Source organism: Pantherophis guttatus, chromosome 4, assembly GCF_059756535.1.
Source record: "Pantherophis guttatus breed Tessera chromosome 4, ASM5975653v1, whole genome shotgun sequence".
Taxonomy (NCBI): Eukaryota; Metazoa; Chordata; class Lepidosauria; order Squamata; family Colubridae; genus Pantherophis; species Pantherophis guttatus.
In genome coordinates this window covers 158,312,462-158,339,065 of record NC_142066.1, presented here as the reverse complement: position 1 = coordinate 158,339,065, position 26,604 = coordinate 158,312,462, and the positions used below count along the sequence as shown (strand labels likewise).

General features: G+C 46.5%; 1 protein-coding gene across 4 annotated transcripts; it reads left to right on the top strand.

Annotated features, from left to right (window-relative positions):
* Window positions 1–214: 214 nt before the first annotated feature.
* On the top strand, window positions 215–26,065 carry LOC117673258 (KAT8 regulatory NSL complex subunit 1-like). Of its 4 annotated transcripts, none has more exons than XM_034430534.3 (13): window positions 307–1,156; window positions 8,485–8,626; window positions 10,363–10,551; window positions 11,113–11,240; window positions 13,418–13,625; window positions 14,535–14,700; window positions 16,219–16,359; window positions 17,193–17,362; window positions 18,392–18,510; window positions 21,667–21,721; window positions 22,612–22,724; window positions 23,790–24,000; window positions 25,060–26,065. In XM_034430534.3, exons 1-13 carry the CDS (start codon window positions 687–689, stop codon window positions 25,309–25,311), a joined length of 2,364 nt encoding a protein of 787 aa, XP_034286425.1. In that variant the 5' UTR covers window positions 307–686; the 3' UTR covers window positions 25,312–26,065. The 4 variants fall into 4 exon arrangements, with proteins under 4 accessions (XP_087750411.1, XP_034286426.1, XP_034286425.1 ...); XM_034430533.3 differs by having other exon boundaries at window positions 355–1,156; window positions 18,389–18,510; XM_087894285.1 differs by lacking the exon at window positions 10,363–10,551 and having other exon boundaries at window positions 215–1,156.
* Window positions 26,066–26,604: the final 539 nt, after the last annotated feature.

Genomic DNA, 26,604 nt, shown 5'->3' with positions numbered 1-26,604 from the left:
AAAGTAGCGACCCCATCGCCCGAGTGCGTCGTAAGAAACTCCGGGCTGTTCCTGCTGCGCATGCGCATCCGGGCGAAGGCACGGGGCCACCCCGCCCAGCCTCCCTAGGGTTTAAGAAACTCCGGGCACTCCTGCCGCACATGCGCAAAAAGTGCGAACGAAGACGGCGTTAATAAATTGGCACCTCCCTCCGCACATGCGCAGCCGACTCAACGAAAGCGCCTACTCCGCCCTTCCAGTGGCCTTAAGAAACTAGGCATCTCCCACCACACATGCGCAAAAGTGCGATCGAAGGTGCCAACCAAAGCGCCGACTCCGCCCGGCCTCCCGAAGGCGTTGTCAGGGTTAGTCAGGGCACCTTTCTCCGCACTTGCGCAACTTCAGCCTACGAAGGCACCGACTACGCCCGGCGTACTGAAAGTTCCCATCACGCACGCGCAGGGCGGCGTCTTTTTTTCTTTTTTTTTTTCGTAGCGTCTACGCACGCGCAGCAGTGGGGCTTTTTTTTTGTTTGTTTTTTATTTTTACTCGTCGTCGTCCAAACTCGGGGTAGGGCGGGCTCCTTTCGGCCCCGCGGCGCATGCGCGGTCGGGCGCGGGGCCTGCCTGGCATTGTCCCGCGCGCGCGCCAGCAATGGAGAGTCCCGGCCCGCCCTGAGGTAATTTTTTTTTTTTTTGGCGCCAGTAATGGCGGCCGCTGAGGCGGCTGAGGCGACTTTCCGTCGTCGCCGGGCTTCTTCCCGAGCCCGCCAAGCCGTCCTTCGGACCCGGGCTCGGAGCCTTTGCCGTCGGCTCCGGGCTCTGCAAGGCCGGCAGGTGGAACGGCACGTCCGGCAGCAGCTGAACGGCTTGGTGGGCCGAAGCAGGACGCGGCCTGGTCGGAACGGCGGCGGGGCCGAGCTGAGACGAGTGGCGGCCGAGGCTCAAGCCCGGCTCCGGGCGGCCCAGCGGGGCTGCGATTCGGACGCCACGGAGAGCGCCTCGGACGCTTCTTCTTCTTCTTCCTCCTCCTCCTCCTCCTCTTCCCCGTCGTCCTCGGACTCTTCCTCGTCCGGTTCCTCGTTCGGGAACTCCTCCTCGTCCTCGTCGTCCTCCTCTTCCTCAGACAGCGAGGGCCCCGAGCCGGTCCCCAGGCTCCGATGCAGCGCCGGGGTGGGGTGAGTGTCTCTTCTGGGCTGGTCTTGGGGGAGGAGACGATGGTTTCCACGGGCCTGGAGGGAGTCTAACACGTGTAGAATGGGCTGTGTGTGTGTGTAAAACTTAAAATTGGACCCTGACCTGGATGTAAGCGTGTGAATGGAACCAGACATGTGTTTGTGTGTAGACGTGTGAATGGAGCCTGAGATGGATGTACACGTATACATAGGGGTGTAACGTGTAGATGGACCCTGATCTTTGTGCACAGGTGTGAATGGAGCCTGAGCTGGGTGTACACAGATATAGATGTATGTATGTGTGTGAATGGAGCCTGACCCAGATGTAGATATGTGAATGGAATAGATATGTGACATGGATGTATGCATGTGAATGGGGTTCTAAATGAGTACATGGAGCTTGATCTGGATGTACACATGTGACATGGGGGTGTACATGTGTGAATGGGGCTTCCTTGGGGTGTGTACGCATGTGAATGGATCCTGATATGGGTTTGTGTACACATGTAGGTGGAGCCACATATGAATGGAGACTGAGATGGGTGTGTACATGTGTGAATGGACCTGACTTCTGGATGTACACGTAAGGTGTTCCCTGGGTCTCGGGATGTAACGTGTAAATGGAGCCTCACTTTTGGGTGTACGTATGTAAATGGAGCCTGAGATGGATGTATATGTGTGAATGATGGTGTAATGATGGAGCCTGACCTCTGGGTGTACATGTGTGCTTGGAGCCTGATATTGATTTCTGTATGTGAATGGACTCTGAGATGGATGCAAACATGTGAATGGAGCTTTAACGTGTAGATGGAGTTTGTGTGTACATGTGTAAATGGAGCTTGCCATGGGTGTGTACAGGTGTGCTTGGAGCCTCAGATCAGTGTGTAGACATGTGAATAGAGCCTGAGATGGGTGTGGATACTTGTGAATGGGGACTTAGATCAATGTATACATGTGAATGGCCTAATATGGATGTGTAGACATGTGAATGGAACCTGAGTTCTGGGTGTACAGATGTGAATGGAGTCTAATATGGGTGTGTACACGTATGAATGGAGACTGATAGAGATGTATGCGTGTGAATAGAGACTGATATAGGTTTGTGTACACATGTGGATGGAGCCTGATCTGGGTGTGGATATTTGCCAATGGAGTCTGATGTCTGGGTGTACATGTGTGAATGGAGCCTGATGTGGGTATATACGTGTGAATGGAGTCTGAGATGGGTACACATGTGAATGGGGATGTAACGTATAGGTGGAGCCTGTCCTATGTATACATGTGTATACATGTATGTGTATGTATACAGCTTGACATGGGTTTGTACAGGGGTGGATGGAGCTTGAGTTCTTGATGTACACATGTGAATAGTGCTTGACATGGGTATGTACAGGTGTCAGTGGAGCCTGACCTTTGTGTACAGGTGTGCATGGAGCCTGATCTGGGTGTATATGTGTGAATGAAGACTGACCTGTGCATGTACACGTGTGAATGGAGCCTGAATTGCTCTATTCCTCCTCTTTGTCCGGCTCCTCACTCGGGAACTCCTCCTCAGGCACCAAAAGCCCCGGGCCCTGACGCAGGGTCAGAGTGGAGTGAGTGTCTCATCAAGGAGAGGTTGCCCAGGTATGATAGTGTAATACATGTCAATGCAGCCTGACTTCTGAGTGTGGACATGTGTGCAGGGAGCCTGACCTGGATATACATGTGAATGGAGCCTATGGGTGTATGCATGTGAATGGGGTTCTACATGTGTACATGGAGCTTGACCTGGATATACACGTGTGGCATGGGGGTGTACAAGTGTGAATGGAGCTTCGGTTGGGTGCACATGTGTGAATGCAGGCTGACCAGGTGGTGTAAACATGGAAATTGAACTTGACCTGGGGGTAGACGTGTGAATGGAGAGCCTGCTATGGATGTACATGTGTGAATGCAGCCTGACATGGGTGTATGCATGTGAATGGGGTTCTACGCATGTACATGGAGCTTGACCTGGGTGTGTACAAGTGTGAAAGGAGCTTCATTTGGGTTCTACACATGTGAATGGAGCCTGACCTGTGTGTACACGGGTCAGTGGAGCCAGACCTGGATGTTATACATGTATGAATGGAGTCTGACCTGGGTCTGTGCACATGTGAATGGAGCTGGACCTGGTATGTGCATGTGGGAATGGGGCCTGACATGGTTGTGTAAATGGAGCTTCAGTTGGATGTACACATGTGAATTCAGCCTGACCCAGGTGTGTACACATGTGAATGCAGTCTAAGGTAGGGTGAGGGTCTCGTCAGGGTTGGGCGGAGGTCCGGCTCTCTCCCAGGACAGGCTGCCTCTCTCCGATCTTGAACTCTTTCGGTTGAATTTCTGCCTTGCTCTGAGACCTCCGCCTGCCCAATCTGCTCGCTCGGACTTGTTTAGCCTTCTTTTGCCAAAGAAACCGATGGGTGGCCCTGTTCGTGGGGCAGGGGAAGTGGGTGTCTTTTTGGGAGGGCGGGGCAACAAGACTGACCTGAGAAGTCACCATGTGAACAGAGTGGGGTGTGATTGTGAGGGTTGGAAACCGGGATTCAGATGCTGTAGAGGTGTGAAAGGGAAGGAGCTGAGTTCCCCTTAGCATAACACTGATGACGTTACATAGTTGGGTCATTAGACATCTGCAAGACAAAAACCCGGTTCACAGCACCAAGGACCCCACAGTGCTTCCTCCTTTTCCTCCTGTTCATTGCAAATCCCATTCTCTTCAGCACTAATGATGTTACCTAGATGGATCATGAATAGCAATAGCAATAGCAATAGCAATAGCAATAGCATAGCATAGCATAGCATAGCATAGCATAGCATAGCATAGAATTCTTTATTGACCAAGTGTGATTGGACACACAAGGAATTTGTCTTGGTGCATACGCTCTTGGTGTACACAAAAGAAAAGATACATTCCTCAAGAATCAGATTTCTGTAAGACAAAACCCCAGCTCAGAGAGCACCAAGAACCCCACAGTCATCCTCTTTTTCTTCCTCCTCCTCTCCACAATCCCCCCTCCCTTTTAGCACTGATGATGTTACATATTTGGGTCATGAGATGTCTGCAAGAAAAAAATCCCAACTCAGGACCCCTCATTTCAACCCTGAGTTACAGATGCTCTCCTTGATTATATACCCTTTTCTTGTACATTTATGGGTTCAGTTTTTTGCCATTCTCTGAAGCTGTTTCATTCCTCTCACTACCACTTAAATTCAAGTAAAGGGTCACATTGCTTAGTGATTGCTCCATTTTTTGCCATCCTGCACAGTGAACACGACTGTGATGGCAGTACTGGGACTGAATTATGCCCGGTCCTCGACTTATGACCGCAATTGAACTCAAAACTTCCATGACTAAGCGAGAACTTTGTTTTGTGAGTATCTTTCTTGCCAATTGCTCAGTGAATCCCTGTAGTTTAGTCGCACGGTCAATAAGTGAATCTGGCTTTGAATCCACCCCCTTGACTTTGCTTCTCAGGGTCACAAAAAAGGGATCATGTGACCCTGGGATGCTGCAATCCTGATTACAGACCATTTGATTGTGTGTGTATTTGTGTATCTGTTTCTGCAACCTGAAATGGCAAAGAATAGCCCTCTGTGAGATGTCACAGGTGTCCTGGACTTACGACCAGAATTGAACACCAGAATGTTCTGTTGCTAAGTGAAACACGTATTTAGGGAGTTTTGCCCCATTTTAAGACCTTTCCTTTCCTTTCCTTTCCTTGTGAATCACTGCAGTTGGTAAATGAGTCGCACATTTGTTAAGTGTAACTAGCTCCTCCCCCCCTTGTTTTTAAATACGAGTTGGTGGCCAAGCGTCTGAATTTTGATCATGGGTTAGGGTAGTGTGAGCAACGATCCTAAGTCTCTTTTTTCTGTGCCATTGTAACTTTGAACGGTTGGTAAATGAACTGTTGTAAGTCAGACTATCCCGTATTACATGCCAGTTACTAAGTGGGATGCTTCGATCGTCATAAAGACATGCCAGTTGACAAGGCACTTGCCTTGTCCAGTGGAAGGTTGGTGGTTCGAAACCTGAGCGCTCCGCAAAGGGGTGAGCTCCCGTCCCTGGCTCCAGCTCCTGCCCACCTAGCTCTTCGAAAGCATGAACATTTTTCCTTATTTTAGAAAATTTAGGAAAGTCGCCCATGGGGATTCAAGGCAGCTTATTTGAATATAAAAATATCATATAAAAATAAAAAAGAACAAAAGAAAAGAATAAATGAATAGACACCCCCCCCTCCTTACAAAAGACTAGTAGATAAACAAGTTCAGCTTTGGTGGGAAGGTAACAGGTATTGGCCAACAGGGCATATAAGCCATGTTAACTAGAGGCATGTTGGCTACATGACCACGGAAGTGTCTTTATAGACAATCCTGGCTTCTTTGCCCGAGAAACTGAGATGAATACCATGCTCTAGAGCAGTGATGGTGAACCTTTCTGCCATTGCATGCCAAAAGCATGGGGACCGGAGGGGGGAGGTCGCACGCATGCCCATACCCATAATTCTATGCGCCACGCTCCTGCGCATGCAACACACACACACACACACACACACACACACACACACACACACTCCCTTCGCTTTTGGCACATTAGGCCCGTTTTTTGCTCTCGCCAGGCTTTAGAGCCTTTCTAGGAGTCTGAGGGGGTGAAAACTGCCTTCCCCACCCCTCCGGAGCCCAGAAAAGGCCCATTTGCCAATTTCCTGTGGGACCAGAAGTTGGCAAATGGGCTATTTTAGGCCTCCGGAGGGCCTCTGCGGGCTGGGGAAGGCCATTTCGGTTCTCCCAAGGCTCCTAGAAAGGCTCTGTAGCCTGAGGAGCAAAAAATGGGCCTTCCCCAACCCCACCAGGCCCTCCGGAGGTATGAAACAGCCTGTTTCCCTATTGCAGGTGGGCCCAGAAGGCCTGAGAATCAGCTGGCTGGCACACACATGTGCGCTGGAGCTGAGCTCGCATGCCCACCAATATAGCTACGTGTGGCACCCGTGCCATAGGTTCGCCATCACGGCTCTAGAGTCAGAGGACACAACTTATCTTTAGACCAGATCATGCGACCATGGGGATACCACAATGGTTGTGTGAATAGTGGTTAAGCTTAGGGTTTGTTTACTGTCGCTAAAACTTCCCACGGTGGTTAAGTGTGGCCTGTCTGAACTTGAAGGCTGGTCTGAACGGTGAGCTTCTTGGTGCTTTCTGAGCTGGGTGGTTTTCTCATTTCATGAGCCAACTAGGGAACAGCATCAATGCTAGAAGGGAGTGGGGTTTGTGGAGAGGAGGAAGAAGAAGGACCGTGGAGTCCTTGATGCTCCCTGAGCTTGGTTATCTTCTTACAGACATTTCATGACCAGGGTGGATAAAAATCAATGATTTTTTTAAAAAAATAAAAAAAAAATCGGATTTTTTTGATTTAAATCGGATTTTTTTTATTTTTATCAAATTTATTTTAATAAAAAACTTTTGGAGTAAAAATCTATTGTAAGATAGTTTTCTATTTAAAATACATAAATAATTTAATTTATTCAGCATGAAACGGAGCTTAGTTATGTAGCAGGAGGCTGTATATTCTGCAACACTGGGACTATCGGTGAGTCAACAGTGGGTCAAAGGAGTAGCAGAGATGACAGTTGCTCTTTAAAAATTATGATTTAAATCGAGTTGATTTAAATCAAGCCTTTTTACTAGTGATTTAAATCATGATTTAAATCGTGATTTAAATCAACTCGATTTAAATCAAATCCACCCTGTTCATGACCCAACTAGGGAACATTATCAGTGCTGGAAGGGAATGGGGTTTGGAGAAGGAGGAGAATGGTGTCCTTGCTGCTCTCTGTTTCGGTTCCAAGTAACGCTCCCAATGAAATAAACCTCCAAGGCTAGAAGTTCCTCAAAGTTCCACTTTATTAGAGATGTCATATTGGCACATCCAGGAAAAGCCGAATCTGAAAGCTTCCAGGTTTCCCCCCGCCCAACAGAAACTCCTAATCCTCGCCCAGCACCCACATGTCCATCACATGGCCTAATCCAAGCACCATCCCCACTGGAGAGGCCTCCCAGTTCCAGCCCTCCAGGTGGAGGGTAAGATGTCTCTTGACTCTCTGGGACAGGAACGTTGTTATGACTATATCTCACCCATGCTTCATACAATCCCCACTCCCAGCTTCCCACCGTAGGAAATGTGGCAGGCCTGAAGGCCCAACGCAAAAGATGGCTTCTTCCAGGCCTGACACTCTGAGCTTGATGATTTTCTTGCTGACATTTCATAACCCAACAAGGTAACATCGTCAGTGCTACAAGGAAGGTAGGATTGTGGAGAGGAGAAGGAATATTGTGGAGTCCTGGGTGCTCTCCAAGCTGGGTGGTTTTCTTGCAGACGTTTCAGGAGCCAACTAGGTAATGTCTTCAGTGCAAGAAGAGGTTTGTGGGAAGAGGAGGAGGAGTCCTGGGTGTTCTCTAAGCTTGGCTGTGTTGATGCAGACCTTTCATGCCTTTCAACTAGGCAACATCCTCAGTTCTTTAACTTCATGGGTGAGGCAGCCTAAAATATAATCGCCCTTTTTTAATATCCCAATTACATCACCCTTCAATTCCCACTTGGCTTATAGCTACAATTCCTATATTTTCCCCCCATTCCTCTATCTAAACCACAGGTTTCAATGCAAACTTACAATCTTTCCTTTCCTTACCCTGCAACCAGACTTCTCTGAAATTTAATTCATAGATAGATAGATAGATAGATAGATAGATACAGATAGATAGATAGATAGATAGATAGATAGATAGAGAGATAGAGAGATAGAGAGATAGAGAGATAGAGAGATAGAGATAGATGATAGATGATAGATACAGGTATAAAATAGATACAGATATAGATATATATGGATATAGATATATAATGATATAGATGCACATACATATACACACTGTGTGTATATGTGTGTGTATACTGTGTATATATATACAGTATATACTGGCCATTTTTTAACATCCTGTTTTTAACCCAAGCCGCGAATGAAAAAATGTGGTACAATCAAGAGGCCAGAGCTCAAAAGTTTGCCAAATGACCTTCTGGAGAAAATCTGAAATATGAAACCGAGTTGTTAAAAGCCAGAACCAAGAAAGACGAGAAAGGCTTAACCGGGGTTTCCTGAGTTTCCTTTCTTGTGGCTTCCTTCGGAGCAACCTAGGATTTGGCTGTTGGGTAGACTTGTGTACAAATGGATGTATGTATTTCAATCCTTGTGTCTCTGATGCACCGAGCTGTGTGAAGAATGCTAACTCCCGTGTGCCAATGCTTCTGTTTTCAGGCACCGGCTGGCACAGCGCCAGTGGGCAATGGAGAGAGCGGCCATCATCTGTCGTTGGACGTGGCTACAAGCTCAAGTGTTGGACCTGGAGTATCGGATAAGGCAGCAGACCGATGTTTACAAGCAGCTCCGTGCCAACAAGGTAAGGCACGCTTCCTTTCTTCCTTTCCGGAAGCATCTTTGTACGGGCGTCTCGAAAAGCAGTTCGTTTAGTGACTGTTCAGAACTTTACCACAGCACTGGGGGAAAAAACGAGACCTGTGACAGCTTTTATGAACCTTCGCAGCATTTCCCGCCCCCCTCCCTCCAGGGACACATTGCTCAAAATGCGGACTGGCTCGTATTTACAACGGTCCCAGGGTCGGGATTCCCCTTTGGGGTGTCCTGAAGTCAGGTTCACTTAACAATCATGCAACTGACTTCAGAATTGCAGGTCGTAAAATTGGGGCAAAGCTCACATCCCAAGTAGGTCACAACATCAGTGCAAGAGAAAGTGTGGGGTTTGCTCTCTGTTCATACGTATAGTCCCTTCCAGAACTGATAACATTCCCTAGTTGGGTCATGAGACATCTGCAAGAAAACCACCAAGCTCAGAGAGCACCAAGGACCCCTAATTTATTATTTCTATTGAACATGGATCCTCCCCCCTCCCCCCAATTATTTCTATTGAACATGGATCCTCCCCCCTCCCCCCAATTATTTTGTAAACCGCTGTGAATCTACTGCCACAATCCACTCGAATACCCAAGTAGAATACATAATACAAATAAATGGCACATCATCCACTGATAAAAATTAAAACATAAAAGAGAAAACATTTCATCAGTATGCCAATGAATTCTGTAAGGTCTGTACCATTTATTGAGACCAAATAATTAACGTGCCTTATTTTACGCCAATTATTACTTCAAATCAAAGACGGTGGCTTACGCTTATTTCTTTTTTTGATTTTTTTTTCTCTTTCCTTATCTGCGTTTGCTCAGGCCAAACCAGAATTAAGTAGTTATTGAGGCTTAATGGGCTCCGGGCATCACACCAGTGTTTTTGTATGTTGTTCCATCCAGATCATGTTCACTGAAATTCACCAGCACAGACCCCACGTGTGAGCAAACGCAGCCATTGTGTGTTCTTGGAGCCTTGTTTGTAGGAACAGAGCCTCCAAGGTTTGGCTTTGAACACTGGTGAATTAAACGGGGGGGGGGGGGAATGAGAATTTTATTGACTTGAGGCTAATAAAACAGAGGCTGTGATTTGCAACCTGGGGAAGATCAAAGCTGGGGAATCTCTTATCTCCAACTAGACTCAAGGGAAAGTTTTTTAAAGGTTGTATTTATCACAAACATGTCTCTTTTATACACATCCGGCAGCGCAGGGACTCTGAGTTACAATGGCACTGGAGAAAGACTGTTTTTTTTCATACTTACACCTTTGTAGCATGTAATGTAAATTCAGAGGCCTGGCAGCTGGTTCATACTTACAATGGTTGAAGTAACCCGGAGTCACAGGATCATCTTTTGTGACCTTTGGACAGTGTATCACACTTATGATCCTCTTAAAGCATGCTAGCTGGGTGACTGGGCCAATCACCAGGAGATGGTGAATTCTAGTACCACCTTAGTTTAGGTATGACAGCTGGTTGGGTGACTTTGGGCCAATCACCAGGCAACGGTGAGTTCAAGTCCTGCCTTAGGCCAAACTGGCTATATCAAAGCAGGGACAGAGCAGACCTCTGAGCCTCCCGAAAACTGTTTCGGTGATGAAGTCAGCATCTAGGACCAGTAAAGCTTTGAAGTAATCTCCAGAAATGAGCATTGCACCGTCTTGGAGATTAACACGAGCTTCTAAATACAAAGGTTCCCCCCCCCCCACACTCCCCAGGGCCCAGTTATCCTGGGCAGCCTCCAGCAGGAAGATGGGCTGAAGCCACCGAGCCGCCTGGCCTCCCCTGCAGGAGTGATGAACTCCAGGAAAACCCCAGCACTGCCTCCCTCCTCCCCCCACTTGAAGGTGCCCAGTGGAGTATCGCCTTGCATCCCTTCTTATCTCCTCCAAAATGCTGAAAAACAGGTTTGTATTCTAGTGGATGCATCCGGTGGCAAGGAGCAGTGGTTGACCCTGAAGGGGAATTTTGGAAAAGCTGCATTGTCAAAGTCCTTATTTCTTTCATCGAGTGGGTGAAAAGAAAGAGAAGATCTTAGATCATGGCCATTTTAAGAGGGGTGGGCTTCCAATCCCAAAATTCCCTAGCCAGCGTACTTTAAGAGGGGAAGGCCAACTTCCAGAATCCCCTGACCAGCATGCTTTAATGGGGGAGGACTTCTACTCCCAGAATTCTTTAGCCGGGGTGCTTTAAGAGGGATGGACTTCAACTCCCAGAATCCCCCAGCCAGGAATCGATTTGGCTGTGATAGGCTTTGTGGGGAAAGGGCTTCGAAAGCTGTGAAGGGGGGGAAATGCTCCCTGCCGAGATGGCACATGGGGTTAAGCATTTTTCAATTATTCCTTTTGTTTTAATGGTTTTAATTTTTATATTCATTTAATTTGTTTCTCCTCGGGCTTTTGCATCGCTGGGAAATAAAACTTGTTTTCAGAACAAAAATAAAATAAAATTGCATTTTTCTCTTCTAGAATTCTCACCTCGCCCAGTCTTTAAGGAACCTGGTCTGTCAAAATCCCTCCTGTGCCCCCATCAATGGGTCTCCAGAGCCCCCCAAAGCCTTCCCATCCCCCCATCAAGTTAATGGAATTAGCAATTGGTGAGTTATCCCATAAGATTTCAATTGATAACATTTATAATAAACAGATCATTGTGATATTTATCCTACAATACTTAAGGGGATACAATTTAGAGTGAACAGATCATTGTAGTTATCCTACAAGATTTAAGTCGATAAATTTATAATTAATAGAGTATTGTGATACCTATTCCATAAGATAAAGTTGATAAAATTTAAGCCGATAAAATTAAATAACGAACAGATCATTGTGGTATTTATTCTACAAGATATAAGTTGATAAACTCTATAATGAACAGAGTATTGTGATACCGTAGTCATTCTAAAAGATTTAATTTGATAACCTTTATAAAGATCTTCGTTGTTTGCCATCCCTTTTTCAAGGTAATTTATATTTTGATCTTTTTCTCTGGAATCTTCCAAGCACCCGTTGGCATTAAGCTGACAAGTCTGGAGGTTGCTGATTTTAATCTTTCCCCTTATTGAAACTATTTTTTTTCTCCCTGAGTCAGGCCATTGCTGAAATAAAACATAAGGGTTATTTATTTGCCAGATTGTCAACTTTTTCCTCCGGCTCCTCATCCACATTAAAAGAGTTTGCTCTATTTTCTGGGATTTTCCTTCTTGGAAATTGTTTTTCCTTCCTCTCTTTCTTTACTTCCTCTGTCCCTATTCTTCCTTCATTCCTTCATTCCTTCCTCCTTGCTTCTCCCCTCCTTCCTTTTCTCTTCCTTTCTCTTTCTGTCTGTCTGTCTGTCTCTGTCTTTCTCTCTCCCTCCCTCTCTTCTTTGCTTCCTCTTCCTTTTCTTCCTCCCGCTCTCACTGCCTCTCTCCCCCTTCCTTCCTTCCTTCCTTCCTTCCTTCCTTCCTTCCTTCCTTCCTTCCTTCCTTTTTTATTTATTGAATTTATATTGCTGCCTGTTTGCCCATGACGACTCAAGGCGGCCTACAGAGTATAAAACCTCATTTAAAACAATAAATAATAAAAAGAATCAAATAAATTAATATAGTATAATATAATAAAATCACCCCGCCCCAGCGACAGCCCATCACATGAGCTATTTAATGGGCTCCCTCCCACTCTGGATTCCCCAGGCCTGCTGGCAGAACCAGGTCTTCAGCGCCTTCCGGAAGAGAGTCAGAATGGGGGGCCATTCTAATCTCTGGGGAGATGATGTTCCAGAGGGTGGGAGCCACCACAGAGAAGGCCCTTCTTCTGAGTCCCACCAGGTTTATCTCCCTTGGGGATGGGACCCGCAACATTCCTTGCCTCCCCACTTTGGTGGGTCAGGTAGATGTGACCGGCAAGAGACGGTCCCTCAGATCACCTGGTCCCAAGCCATGAAGGGATTTAAAGGTGACAACCAGCACCTTGAATTGCACTGGAAGCAAATCGGCAACCAATGCAGCTCCTGCAGGAGAGGTGACACATGTGCACCCCAGGGTCTGCACAAACCATGCGGGCCGCTGCATTTTGCACCAACTGGAGCTTCTGGGCAGCCCCATGTAGAGCGTGTTGCAATAGTCAAGATGGGAAGTGACTAAGGCATAAGTAACTGTGAGTAGTGACTGTTGGTCCAGGAAAGGGGGTAACTGGTGCACAACAGTTGCGCAAAGACCCTCCTGGGCAAGACCGCAACCTGCAGTCGTGAATCCAGGAGAATCTCCATATTACGTTCCTCCTTTCCTTTCCTTTCCTTTTCTCTCTCCCTCACTTCTTTTCCTTCCTCTTCCTCCCTCCCTCCCCCTCCTCTCTCTCCCTTTCTTTCTTTCTTTCTTTCTTTCTTTCTTTCTTTCTTTCTTTCTTTCTTTCTTTCTTTCTTTTTTTTCTTTCTTCATAGCAGTGATATTCTCTGGTACACATTTGTCATTGGCTGTAACAAACCAAGACCAAGACCTACTTTCCAATAAAATGTAAATGAGGGCTGGTGACAGAGCACCCACAATGCAGTCACACAACATTGTGGGGGCATGTCGCATATTTGAATCGGGATGTTAAATCCCTTTGGTGGGGACCGTTGACATATTTGAACGGTCATAACTCGGGGACCCCTTATAGTTGCGCTATTCGTTTCCTGCTGATTTCTTTTGCAAGGATTCTGAGCAGGAAGGTTGTCATTCCTTCCTACACAACAACAACCCCATTGTGTCCGGAATATTTCTCTAGCGGGATCGTTTCTTCTCTTTGATCCTCCCAGCTTGAGCGCCTGCGCCACTGGTGGCAGCTCTGCAGAAGGCCCAACTGCCGACCGGCACCTCAAGAAACCCACGCTGGTGAACCACACCCTGCCCGGCATGGCCTCAGCCCTGGACAACAGCTGCGTGGCAGCCCGGATCCGTCCCATCTGCAGGTACAAGAAGCGTCGGCTGGTGAGAATCAACTCCATCGTTCACCTGAACCGAAAGGTAAGGCTGAAGGTGAAGACAAGGCAGACATTTCAAATGGGGTCGCTGGTGGTCTCTGAGCCGGTTGGTTTTCTTGGAGATGTTTCATGACCAAAGTAGAAAACATCATCAGTGTTAGTGATGAGGGATGTTACCTAGTTTAGGTCATGAAACATCTGCAAGAAAATCACCCAGCTCAGAGACCACCAGCGATCCCACAGTCCTTCCTCCTCTTCTTTCTCTTTCTCCTCTCCCTCTCCCCCTCACCCACGAACTCCCCTTCCTTGTAGCCCTGATGCTGTTCCCTAATTTATTTATTTATTTTTTAAACTTGTATGTAGCCCTATCTCCGAAGGACTCAGGGTGGCTTTCAACAATAAAAACAAGCAAAATCAATGTTAAAAATACCCAATAAGATTATAAAAAGACCATTAAAATTCCCTTCAAAACCCCTAATTGGGTTGTGAAACATCTAAAAGAAAACCAGCAAGCTCAGACAGCACCAAGGACCCTCCCCAATCCTCCTCCTCCTCCCTCCTATCACTGATGATGTTACCTAGCTGGGTCATGAAACATCTGCAAGAAAACCCCCAATCTCAGAGAGCACCAAGGACCCCACAGTCTTCCCCCTTCCCTGCTTTTTCCTCAGTATAACAGAGTTAGAAGGGACATTGGAGGTCATCTTGCCCAGCCTCCTCAAGTGGGAGACCCTAGCAGGATCATAGAATAATGGAAGTGACCTTGGAGGTCTTCTAGTCCAATCCCTGCTCCAGCGGGATACCCTCAGCCGTTTCAGACCACCGGTTGTCCCGTCGGTTTTCTACAAAGCCTCCAGGGGTGAAACCCCCCTTTCAAGTCCTAAGCCCAGGGGACCTAAGAGCTGTTCAGATTGTTGTCATTGTTATCACTGAGTCCTCTCTCGCCCTGCAGCCGCCGAAGCCTCTCAGCCTGAAGTGCACCTGTGAGCAGCCCAACTCCTGCATTTTGTGCGACTTCAAGGCCTCACTGCCCACCATCAACCCGGAGGCCATGTCCTTGGAGGAACGGATTGCTCTGCTGGACTCCGGCTTCCACCCCATCCTCTCCTTCCCGCACGGTGAGTAACTTCACACCGCCCGCAACTCCTCCTCCTTCCCCTCCCCCTCTGAAATTACTCTCCGGCCTCCTTCGCTTTTTCCCCCCCTCCGTTCTGTTTGCAGGCACAAAATACAGGATTGTTTCCTCGCTTTGCAACCGCAATGCAGCCCAACGTTTCCGTTGCTAACTGAGAAGTGATGAAGGGAGGTTTTCCTCCTTTTATGACTGTTCCCCGTCCGTCCGACCATCCCACCCGCACTCATTTAGGGCATCCCAGCCGTGGTTAAATGAGCAAGACGGTTGTTGAGGGAATCGGACTTTCCCCATGGACTTCTCTGGTCACGAAAGGGGATCGTGTGAGGTTGGGACACTGCGACCGTCATAAATACAAGTCGGTTGCCAAGCGGTTGGTATCCCAACGGTTGTTAAGTTAGCAACAGGGTCATTAGGTGAACTGGGCTTTCCCTGTCGACTTCGCTTGTCCTGAAAAGGGATCACATGACTTGGGACCCTGCAATTTCTCATAAATGCGAGTCAGTTGCCAAGCATTGTATATCCCAGCAGTTGTTTAGTTAGCAATATGGTCGTTAAGTGAATTGGGCTTTCCCCATGGACTTTGCTGTTTGGAAGGTCGTGGAAGGGACCCCGCGACCGTCATAAATGTGAGTCACTTGCCAAACCTTACGAATTCCAGCAGTTCTTAAGTTGGCCACATGGTCGTTAAGTAAATCAGACTTTACCTGTTGACTTAGCTTGTTGGAAAGTCGCAGAAGGGGATCGGGTGATCCCCGGTGACCCTGCCACTGTCATAAATATGAGTCACTTGCTAATGGAATGGAATAGAATATAGCATAGAATAGAGAATGGAACAGAATGCAGATTAGAAAACACAGAATAGAATAGAAAGAATAGAATAGAATAGAATAGAATAGAATAGAATAGAATAGAATAGAATAGAATGCAGAATGGAATAGAATAGAATGCAGAATGGAATAGAACAGAATAGAAAAGAGAATATAGATTAGAATGTGGCATGGAATAGAATGCAGAACTGAATAGGATGAAATGGAAGAGAAAAGAGAAGAGAAGAGAATATAGAATATGGAATAGAATAGAATGCAGAATGGAATTTGTTGTTGTTAGTTGCGAAGTCATGTCTGAACCATTGCGACCCCATGGACAACGTTCCTCCAGGCAGAATGGAGTAGAGAATAGAATAGAAATTTTACTGTCACTTTAAATGTACACTAATCAGCATATATTAAAATGATATTTCCTTGCATTCATCCCTCCAAAGATAACCATTGTGCCCAAATACATGCACACGTATGACAGAAGAACACCACGGCCTTCATTCCAACGTTTACATACACAGGGCAAAAAACAAAAGATTCCCGCCAGCTTACGAGACGTACAGCGTAAGGAACCAAAGCCGTCAACCTATTACTCAAAGAGGACTTGCCCCTTGACCTCTCAACTTTTGTAGGGTTCAAATGTCATCATTCATTTATTTATTGTTGTCTCTTTTTTTAAACAGGCAACCCTCTGCATTTACACTTAGAGGCCTTGCTCCGAGAAGACCATTGGCAAACCCCCAAACCCGACTTTCTGAAGCTGCCCCATGCTGGCTTGAAAGACTTAACCAACAATGTCGGTTCTCCATCGTTTTCCGCTCCGGGTAAAGTAACCACATGATTTTGGGGTTGTTGTTGTTGGGGTTTTTTTTTGACTCTTGGACGCCATGTCCCATCTCCCTGATGGGCCTTGTAGTTCAGAAGAGGGATCGGAACCGGTTGCCAAACATTGGAATTTCGATCGCGGGGTCATTGTCACCTGCTTTGTAATACGGGGCAGTCCTCAACGTATGACTGCTGATACTTCTGTGGCGAAAGGAGACATTAAAATAAATTTGACGAATGTTCTTGTCCCTGTCATTAAGTGAATCCTGGCTGTTGTTCAGTGAGTAACGTCATTAAGTGAATCTGACTTTCCCCTTGATGGGAGCCCCCAATTTCTCTGGCTTGGCAAGACATTTGTTTTAAAAATACCTGCCCATTTTATGACCTGTCCAGCCGTATGGTCATGAAATCGCTGCAGTGGTTAAGTTAGTCAGATGGTTGTTAAGTGAATCCGGCTTTCCCATTGACTTCTGTTTGCCGGAAGTTCAGGAAAGGGGATCGCGTGACCCTGTCATGAATGCGGATCAGTTGCCCAGTGTCTGAATTTTGATATCACGATCGTAAAAGTTGTAACTCTGAAAAACATGCCTAAGTCCCTTGTTTCAGGACCCATCACAACTTCGAATGGTCACGAAACGAACGGTCATAAGTCGAGGGCAACAAAGAAGGCGGATGTCTTTCTTTGGAACAATCAGAAAAGATTTAAGAGGGGGATTGCCATTGGTTGGCAGAGAATGTGGTCAACAGTGGACCTCAAACCCGTCGTTCAATCATCCTGATTTACGACGGATTTGACTGACACGTCTTCTCTCCCGTTCCCTTTTTTTTCCAGGTGCCCTGTTGAAAGGATTGGCCAGCTTTGGCTTCTGCGCCTCACGTTCTGCGCCCAACAAACTAGGCGCTTCATTCCAGGTGCCACCTCTGTGCCTCGAAAACCCTCCCGTTCCACACGCCAATCATGTGCCCCCTCATCCCGCGATGGCCAGCAGCAGCTCCGCATTGGTGAGTGAGCCAGAAGGGGCCGTGTAGAAACAGAGAATGCAGCCCCCTCCCTTCCAGTACTGATGACATTCCCTGTTGGGTCGTGAAATGTCTGCAAGGAAACCCTTGGTGGGAGGTCTGAGAACCCCGTGGGTGTCATTCTCCTCTTCCTCTCCCTCCTCCTCTTCCTTTTCTTCTCCTCATCTGCTCCCTCCTCCTCCTCCTCCTCTTTGTCCTCCTTTCTCTTCTAGAACTGATGATGTTCTCTAGTTGGGTCGTGAAATGTTTGCAGGGAAACACTTGGAGGGACGACTGGGAACCCCTCAGTGGTTGTTCTCTTCTTCCTCCTCCCCCTCTCCTGCTCCTCCTCCTTTCCATTGTAGCACTGATGATGTTCCCTAGCTGGGTAACGAAATGTCTGCAAGAAAATCACCAATCTCAATGAGCAATAAGGACCCTACAATCCTTCCTCCTTCTCTTCCTCTTTTTCTCCTCTTCCTCCATCTATTGTCTCCTCCTCCTGCTGCTCTTCTTTGTCTTCTTCCTCTTCCTCCTCCTCTCCCTCTTCTTCCTCTTCCTCCTCTCCCTTCTAGCACTGATGATTCTCCCTAGCTGGGTCATGAAATGTCTGCAAGAAAACCACTAAACTCCGTATCAAGAACCCCACAGTCGTCGTCCTCTGCAAGCCCCCCTTCCTTCTAACACTGATGATGTAACCTAGCGGGGTCATGAAATGTCTGCAAGACAACCGCCACCCACACCACCCCTTCTCAGGGCACTAGTTCAACCCCAAGCTACACACATCCCATTGTGCAATAGGAAAGCCCCCGCCCCACCCACCCCCACCAATCTCCCCCGGTGACCACGAGTCAGGCCTTGCCTCCTGTCCATCCCATCAAAATCCCCCAAAAGACCTTTTCGGGATTCAGAGATACAACACTCCTCGCTCCTACCAAGTGCCAACATTCACCCCAGCATTGTCTTTTGTTGGTTTGTTTCACCGATTGTGTGTGGTGTTTTTTTTTTTCCTCCCCCCCTCCCCCCCAGCAGCCTGCCAAGAAGAAAAAAGTGGAAACTTCCTACGATATCAACAACATCGTCATTCCGATGTCCATGGCCGCCGCCACCCGGGTGGAAAAATTGCAATATAAAGAGATTTTAACCCCCAGGTGAGTTCCTCTTTTGGGGAATCCTCTAATCTGTTTCCTGACAAATCCAGAATCTGGAATTTTAATTGAATTGAAGAATAATTGGAATTTAATTGGGGGAAGTCGTTCCGTTACTAGGGAGTCCTCAACTTCACAACCGCAATTCTGCTCTGAATTTTTCGTTGCTGAGAAATAAGGTGGCTAAGGGAGATGCTGGGTTGTGAAGTGGAAGCATTGATGGAGTGAGTATGGCCCCATTTTACAACTTTTTCTGCCACCATCGTTAAGGGAATCGCTGTGGTTGCTGAGTGAGTCACATGGTTGTTAAGTGAAGCATTTGTTGTGAGTTTTGCCCCGTTTCAGGACCTTCCTTGCCACTGTGGTTAAGTGAATCACTGTGGTTAAGTGAAACACACTGTCCTTAGATGAAGCATTTTTTTTCTTTTTTTTAAATCAAGTTTTTTATTTTTTTTATAAATGTAACAAATCAATGCATGAATAGTGTGGCATCTGGGTGTCATACATTCTAATACAAATAAAACTATAAAAGTTAATCATAATTATTACATTCAATCAACTTATATATTTCTAGTAAATAAAACACATTTGTCTTAATGTACCAATGTATCAATGATACAAACTATCATTGTATAGTTATTCCACGTTTTCTGTTATTGCTCTCATTATATAAAAATGTATACATCGATATTCCCCCTTCTCTTGTTTCTATCACCTATTCTAGCTTTTAATCATATCACCCTTTATTAAAAGACTTTTCCTTTCTTTCCTTTCTAACTTCTAATTATGTCACCTACCTAAAAAAAAGAGAGAGAAAAGAAAAGAGAGAGAGAAAGGAGGAGCAACAACTAACAACATAAAGAAATCATCATACATCATCTCTTGCCTGCTTCGATACTTTTAATTGCTATGCTTTAAGCGAAAGAGAGGGAGAAAAAAAGGCAAATCAAAACAATTAAAATAATAATCATCTATCCATTGTCTTTTGCCCGCTTCAATATTTTAATTGCTATGCTTCTTCTTCTTCTTCTTCTTCTTCTTCTTCTTCTTCTTCTTCTTCTTCTTCTTCTTCTTCTTCTTCTTTTTTTTTTTTTTTTTGACTTGCCTTCCACGCTCCTCTCTTAGATCTTTATCTCTGTCTACATTTGTTTCTTGGAGGGTCAGTCTGGATCTTCCTACCGCCTCTCCCCTCTTGCACTGCCTAATTTCTAAGATTTCTACCCAGATCCCTATCTCCCTTTCTAACACCTCTTCCAACTCTTAATATATTTTCCCCCTGTTTTAATTCATCAATCTCTATTATTTTCATTATTGTCTCTTCTTTGTCCTCTTCCTTCATTTCTTCTGTTGATTCCTTCTTTTCCTGGGCGTCTTGGTCTTTGCTCATCATCCCTCGTATGGTATTTTCTATTTTTCCCATAAATTCCTTAAATACTTTCTCCATGTGTATTTGTATCTCCCTGTTTCTCCTTTTGTATTTTGAAAAAGTAATTCCATCTCCATCAAAAATTCACAGTCCAAGAGCTATTTATTCAGTCCTTCAGCTACCATTCAAGGAGTGCACTAGTCCCAGTTCTTTATGTCACATAAGTAAACAATCAGTCCCACATAGATAGTCCCAGAGGTTATTAAAAAGCCTCAATAAGTATTTGCACTTTCTGTCATGTGGGCATTTCCAAATTTGTAATTTTTCCTTTCATCAGCAGGTGGCACTCTCAGCTGCAATTTCAGTTTCAGTTTACTCCTCAATAGTTAATTATAAAAGAGTTATTAAAGCAGGATAGGTTTTGTAGGTAAATAATTCCAACACTTTCAAATTCAGGTGAAAAAGCAATGTTAATTTTTTAAGTCCATAGTTCCAGCATTTTAAAATGCCTGTGTTTTTAAAGAATAAATTATTTCCTCTGTCTTTAAATCTCCTCCTTCCTGGTGCTAATCACTTAATCACTTCCCAAAGTCCCGCTTAACAGGTAGCTCTAAGTCAATAGTTTCTTTGGGGTTAAAATTTGAATAAAAAGAATTCTTCTCACCCAGTTCACACCCTGTTCACAAGGTCCCCCTGCACTGTGCTTAGGCGGCCACCTGCTATCCCAGCTTTGTAGTAGCCATTTTAGGCTGCCTTAAGTGAAGCATTTTTCAATGAGTTTTGCCCCATCTTAGGACCTTCCTTGCCACCGTCGTTAAGTGAATCTATGTGGTTGTTGAGTGAGTCACGGTTAAGTGAAGCATTCCTTAAGTGAGTTTTGCCCCATTTTATCTGCCACCCTCATTAAGGGAATCCCTGCAGTTGTTGAGTGAAGCATTGGTTAAGTCAGGTTTGCTCCATTTTATGATCTTTCATCCCACCGTAGTAAATGGAATCGCTTTGGGTGTTTAGTGAGTCACACGGTTGTTAAATGAAGCATTCTTTAAGTGAGTTTTGCCCCATCTTATGACCTTCCTTGCCACCATTGTTAAGTGGATCACTGTGGTTGCTAGGTGAGTCGCACGGTTATCAAATGAAGTATTGGTTAAGCCGCATTTGCTCCGTCGTTAACTGAATCACTGCCATTGTTTAGTGAACTACATGGTTGTTAAATGAAGCATTTTTCCATGAGTTTTTCCCCATTGTAGCACCTTCCTTGCCACTGTCATTAAGTGAAGTCCTGTGGTTGTTAAGTGAGTCACACAGTTGTTAAGTGACACATTCCTTAAGTGAGTTACCCCATTTTACAACTTTTCCTGCCACCGTCATTAAGGGGATCACTGCGGTTGCTAAATGAGTCACATGGTTGTTAAGTGAAGCATTCCTTAAGTGAGTTTTGCTCCATTTTACAACCTTCCTTGCCACCATTAAGTGAACCTCCTGCAGTGCTTAAGTCAGTCACACGGTCGTTAAGCAAATCTGGTTTCCCCATTGACTCTGCTTTTCAGAAGATCGCCAAAGGGGATCACATGACCCCAGGGACCCTGCGACCGTCATAAATCCAACTCTGTTGCCGAGCATCTGAATCTTGATCTAGTGTTGTTGCAGGCATCATAAGCGTGAAAAACGGGTCCTGGATCCCCCTTTTTTCCCCCAGGCCCATCGTATCTTCGGTCACTAAGTGAACCATTGTAAGTCGAGGACTCCCTGCAAATCAATTAATCAATAAATCGTCTCTGTTTTTCTTCCTTTAGCTGGAGAACGGTGGATCCCAAAGAGTTGGTGATCTTAGAGGAAGCGGAGACGGAGGTAAGAGTGAGGCTGCCCCCAGGTGGCCCACTGTGGATTGATCTGCAAGCTTAGTGTGTGTGTGTGTGTGTCTATGTGGGTGTGTTTCTGCGTACACGTTGCGTGACAGCAGCCACAATCGGACAAGGGCTAGATGGGCATTCTGAATTCAGGAGTGGAAGGAGGTGGGGGGGTGCCGCCTCCAGATCATAACAGCTGATGTAACGCTGGACGGTATGATGGGCAAGATGCAAAGGCCTGATGGCGTTCCCTAGTTGGGTCATGAAATGTCTGCAAGGAAATGTCTGCAAGGGCCAGCTCAGAGAGTATTAAGGACACACACACACCAGTCCTTCCTCCTCCTCTTTCTCTCTCTCCTCCTCCATTATTCTTTCTCCAACTCTTCCTTTTCTTCACTTTCCTCCTGCTCCTCCTCCATTCAAGCAATGATGATGTTCCCTAGTTGGATCGTGAGATGTCTGCAAGGAAACAGCCCGGCTCAGAAAGCAGCAAAGATCACCCAGTCTTTTCCTCCTCTTCTTTTTCTTCTTCTTTTTCCTCCTCCTCCTATTCCTTGCAAACCCCATTCCCTTCTAACACTAATGATGTTACCTAGTTGGGTCATGAGATGTCTGCAAGACAAAACCCCAGCTCAGAGAACACCAAGGATCCCACAGTCCCTCCTCCTCTTCCCCCTCTCCACAAACCCCCCCTCCCTTCTAGCACTGATGACGTTACCTAGTTGGATCATGAAATGTCTGCAAGAAAAGAACCCAGCTCAGAGACCACCAGCAAACAGTCCTCCTTCTCCTCTTTGTCTTTCTCCTTCTCTTCTTTTCCTCGTGCCCCCACCCCCACACCATTTCTGAACTAGATTGGAGACCTTTTGACCTAACTTTCTTTTGCTCTAGATGGAAGACACTTCGGATGAAACATATCTGACCTATCACCAAAAATTTGAAGAGCTGGAACGGGCCCGCTGGGATTCCTGGACCGGAACGTCATCCCAGAGACGAGGAAACAGGTATTCGTTCCCACAGGCCCTTGTCTGCCCCTCCAGAGAGTCTCTTTCCACCCAGAGAGAGGAGTTGCTCAGGTCACAGGTTGAAGAACAAACTCCCAACTTGCCTCATAGTTTCTCTGCCCTGTAAGCCTCGGCATTAGCATTGTGGGTAGCTCCTGGGGAATTCCTAGATATACTGAGGTTGCAAGTTGATTAATCAGATTCAGAGAGGGAGGAAGGGAAAGAGAGAGAGAAAGAGATGATGGATGGATGGATAAATAACATGACAGCTAGAGAGATGATCTGGATGGATGGAGGAATGAATGGATGATTGGATGGATAGAGAGAGAAATGAATGGATTATATAGAGATTATATAGATTGGATGGATGCATGCATAGATACATGATAAAGTAATAGCTAGAGAGTGAAATATGATAGATATAGATGAATGGACAGAGTGTGGATGAATGTATGGATTGGATGAAACTAATTGCCCTTGGGCTGGCCTGGGATAATAATGCAGCAGGAAGAAGCCCCTAGGGTGCTGCAAACGAGATGCCCGGTGTTGTATAGAATCACGTGGCGTCTAAATTATAGAAATAAATGATTTGATAATGTCTCCAGTCTAAATCAAATGCCCGGAAGGGGGCGGGGCTTAGAAGGGAGAAGTCACCAACTTTCCAAACTGTTGCCTGACCTCCTCCTCCCTCCCTCCCTCCCTCCCTCCCTCCCTCCCTCTCACACATACACACACACACACACACACACACACACACACACACACACACCAGGAATACAATGGATCATTTGTTCCTGAATGTTCTTCTCTGCAGCTTCTGGTTGCGTCTGGCATGCTTTGGAGCATTTCCCCCCCCCCCCCCGTGTTTCTCCCTTGCCCCAAAAGAGGTCCTCCCATCTCTGATCTCCTTTTGGAGGTACACCTGTCGACAGACACCGCTTTCTGTCGTTGGGGTGGAAGCAATAAGACACCCCCCAGTTCCATCCACCATCCCGGGACCTCTTTTGAGACCCTGCTACGTTAGGCTTCCTGCTTGATGGGGTTCTCTGTTCTTTCTCCTCCTAGGAGCTCCTCCCATAAAGCTGACGGGCGCTGGGTGCCTCCTCCCGGCTGCCAGGACAGCGTGCCGAATAGTCTTCACTACCCTCAAGGTGCCAACTCTCCCACTGCATCGCTCAGCCCGGACCCCTTCAACGTCCCAACATCCCTGGTGTTAAGAGGCCGAGGAGGGAATTCCTTCAGTGAAGACTCTTTCTTCAGTACAGATGAGATCCAGGTGAGACTTGGTTCAGAGGGCTTGGTTATTCCATTAACAATGCACAGTCCTCAGGTTATGACAGTAATTGGAAGCGGTCCTTGGCTTAGGATAATAACCAAGAGCAAAATTTTGGTCACTGAGAGATGGGGGTCGCAAAGCACAATGTTGCAACTTAACAATAGCAATTCTGGCAGTTCCGATTGCTATCCTTAAGCAAAGAGCTCATGTAACCTCGGCTTCCTGCTGGCTTCCCCATTGACTGCATAGGGAAAGCCAGCAGGAAGCATTGAAGATTGGGATTCTAGGTAGTCCTCGGTTTACAAACAGTTTGTTTAGTGACTGTTCAAAAGTCCCAACGGCACTGAAAAAAGGGACTTACGACTGTTTTTACACTTACGACCCTTGCAACATCACCATGGTCACGTGATCAAAATTCAGCCCCTTGGCAACTCATATTTACGGCAGATTCAGTATCCCGGGATCCCCTTTTGCGACCTTTTGACAAGCAAAATGAACGGGTAAGCCCAATTTGCTTAGCAACCGTGTGGCTGACTTCACGATGGCAGCGATTCACTGAATGTTGGCAAGAAAGCGTAAAATGGGTCAAAACTCACTTGGAACAACTGTCTTGTCTAGGAACCTAAATTTTCGGCTCAGTTGTGCCTGTCAGCCACAATAGTTGTTAAGTGAATCACTGCAGTTAATAGCAGAGCTGTTAAGTAAATCAGTCTTCCTATTGACTTGGCAGAAGGGGAATCGCACGACCCTAGGACACTGTAACAGTCGTAAATAGGAATTGATGCCAAGCGTCTGAATTTTGATCGTGTGACCCTGGGACGCTACAACGGTCATAAGTGTGAAAAATGGTTATTAGTCACTTTTTTCAGTGCTACTGTAAATTTGAACGGTCACCGAACGAATAGTTAGATGGCAATGATTATCTATTCCCGCAGAGGTATGTTGTAATTTCACATAGTCACTAAGTAACCAATCACAAGTCGAGAAGTATGGGTCTTCATTCGCTGAATTTTCCTTCTCCTCCACTAACCCTGTTCTTCCTCTCCCTCTCCTCTCCAGAACGTCCTGCCTTGGGAACCCCGCACCTTCCCACTTTCCGACACCGACTACCGGGCGCTCCAGGATTCCTCCCACAAAACCTTTGGCCAGCAGTGGGACGAAGCCTTGAGGACTAACCACATCAATGCCGCTGGTCTCTCTCATCCGAGAGACGCGCTCCCGGCCAAGCGTCAGGCGCCTCCTGAGGACGGTGATCGGCAGCGCCTGGCCGAGGCTCGTTGCTTCGTCGCATCCACACTGAACAACAGATGATCTCTCGGGCCCCGGAGAGAAGACGTCGGGAGAGTTGCACCCACACTCTAGAGAGGCATCACCGAGCTCGGCTGGCGAGCTAGGCGCCGGGAAAGTTGGGCGCAAAGTGAAGGTCCATCTTTGGACTAGGAGTTCCCCACGACCGGCGAGGAAGGGCCGGCAGGGGCCATTCGCCGAGCCTCTGTGGGGCGGGAGGAGGGGGTGACCTGGAGAAGCCCATTGGTAGGTGGAAGGATTCGGAGCACCACACAGGAAGGAAGGTTAGGGGCTGTGGGAGACCACCCACCACCCCCAAAAAGGGGGAAGCGAAGAGGCCGCAACACACACCAAGAGGGAACACTTGGGAACGGACACCGTTGATCGGAACCTCAAAAGCAGGAGGGACGTGTGGATTGATGGGGGAGATTGATTAGTGGACGATGGGCTTTGTCCCCGGAGCCGCTGGTTATTGGGGTGGGGGTTGTGAAGGAAGGGTCTGCAGGGAAGGGCGATAAATTTAAAACAATTTATCATTTTGATCTACGCCGCTCTGGAATCCATGGTTTTCTGAACGCAAAACCCGTTCTGGAATTGGCGTTTTTTCCTAACTCGGAATCATGGTTTCTCCTGATCTTGGGGTGGAAAAAAACAAAATGACCAATCATGATTGCAACCGACGCTTTCTAGACTTTTCTATTCAGAAAAGTGGTTGATGCTGTGCAGTTGTACGGAAATGCTAATTTAATCAATAAAAGGAACTTGACCGGATGAATAACACGGACTCTGAAGTGATCATTTGGGGGGGGGGGTTGCTTGCAAATATTTTTAAAACATTTTTCATTTTTAAGAAATTTTAAAAATATCTGTTGATATCTATTCTCAGTCATCCAGAACTTCTTAATTTCTGGCTAACAGTTCGGTTCTTCAGTCAGAACTGAAGGAAGCTTCTCGGATGAGAGGGGAAACATCTTCGGGGGGGGGGACAGCAATTGATACTCCTTGCAGACAGCTGGTCATTTGTATTCATTTTAGAGAGCCGTTGAGGCTGTTTGGAGGTTTTTTCTCTGTCCTTGGTCACTGGAGTCTCCACACATGGGTATGGAGCCTCCTTGGAACTGCTGAAAGGACTGTGTTACAATCTGCAAACTATATTTACATTTACATTTTGATTGTCACCACTGACTGGAGCAGCAAATGGCGGTTATCAAAACCCTACACCACTGAGCTGAAGGCCTGCTTGCCAATTCCTCAGTCAACATGGCCGCTGTTGAGATAGCTGGGAGCTGAAGTCCATCCAGCCGTAGGGAGGCTGCC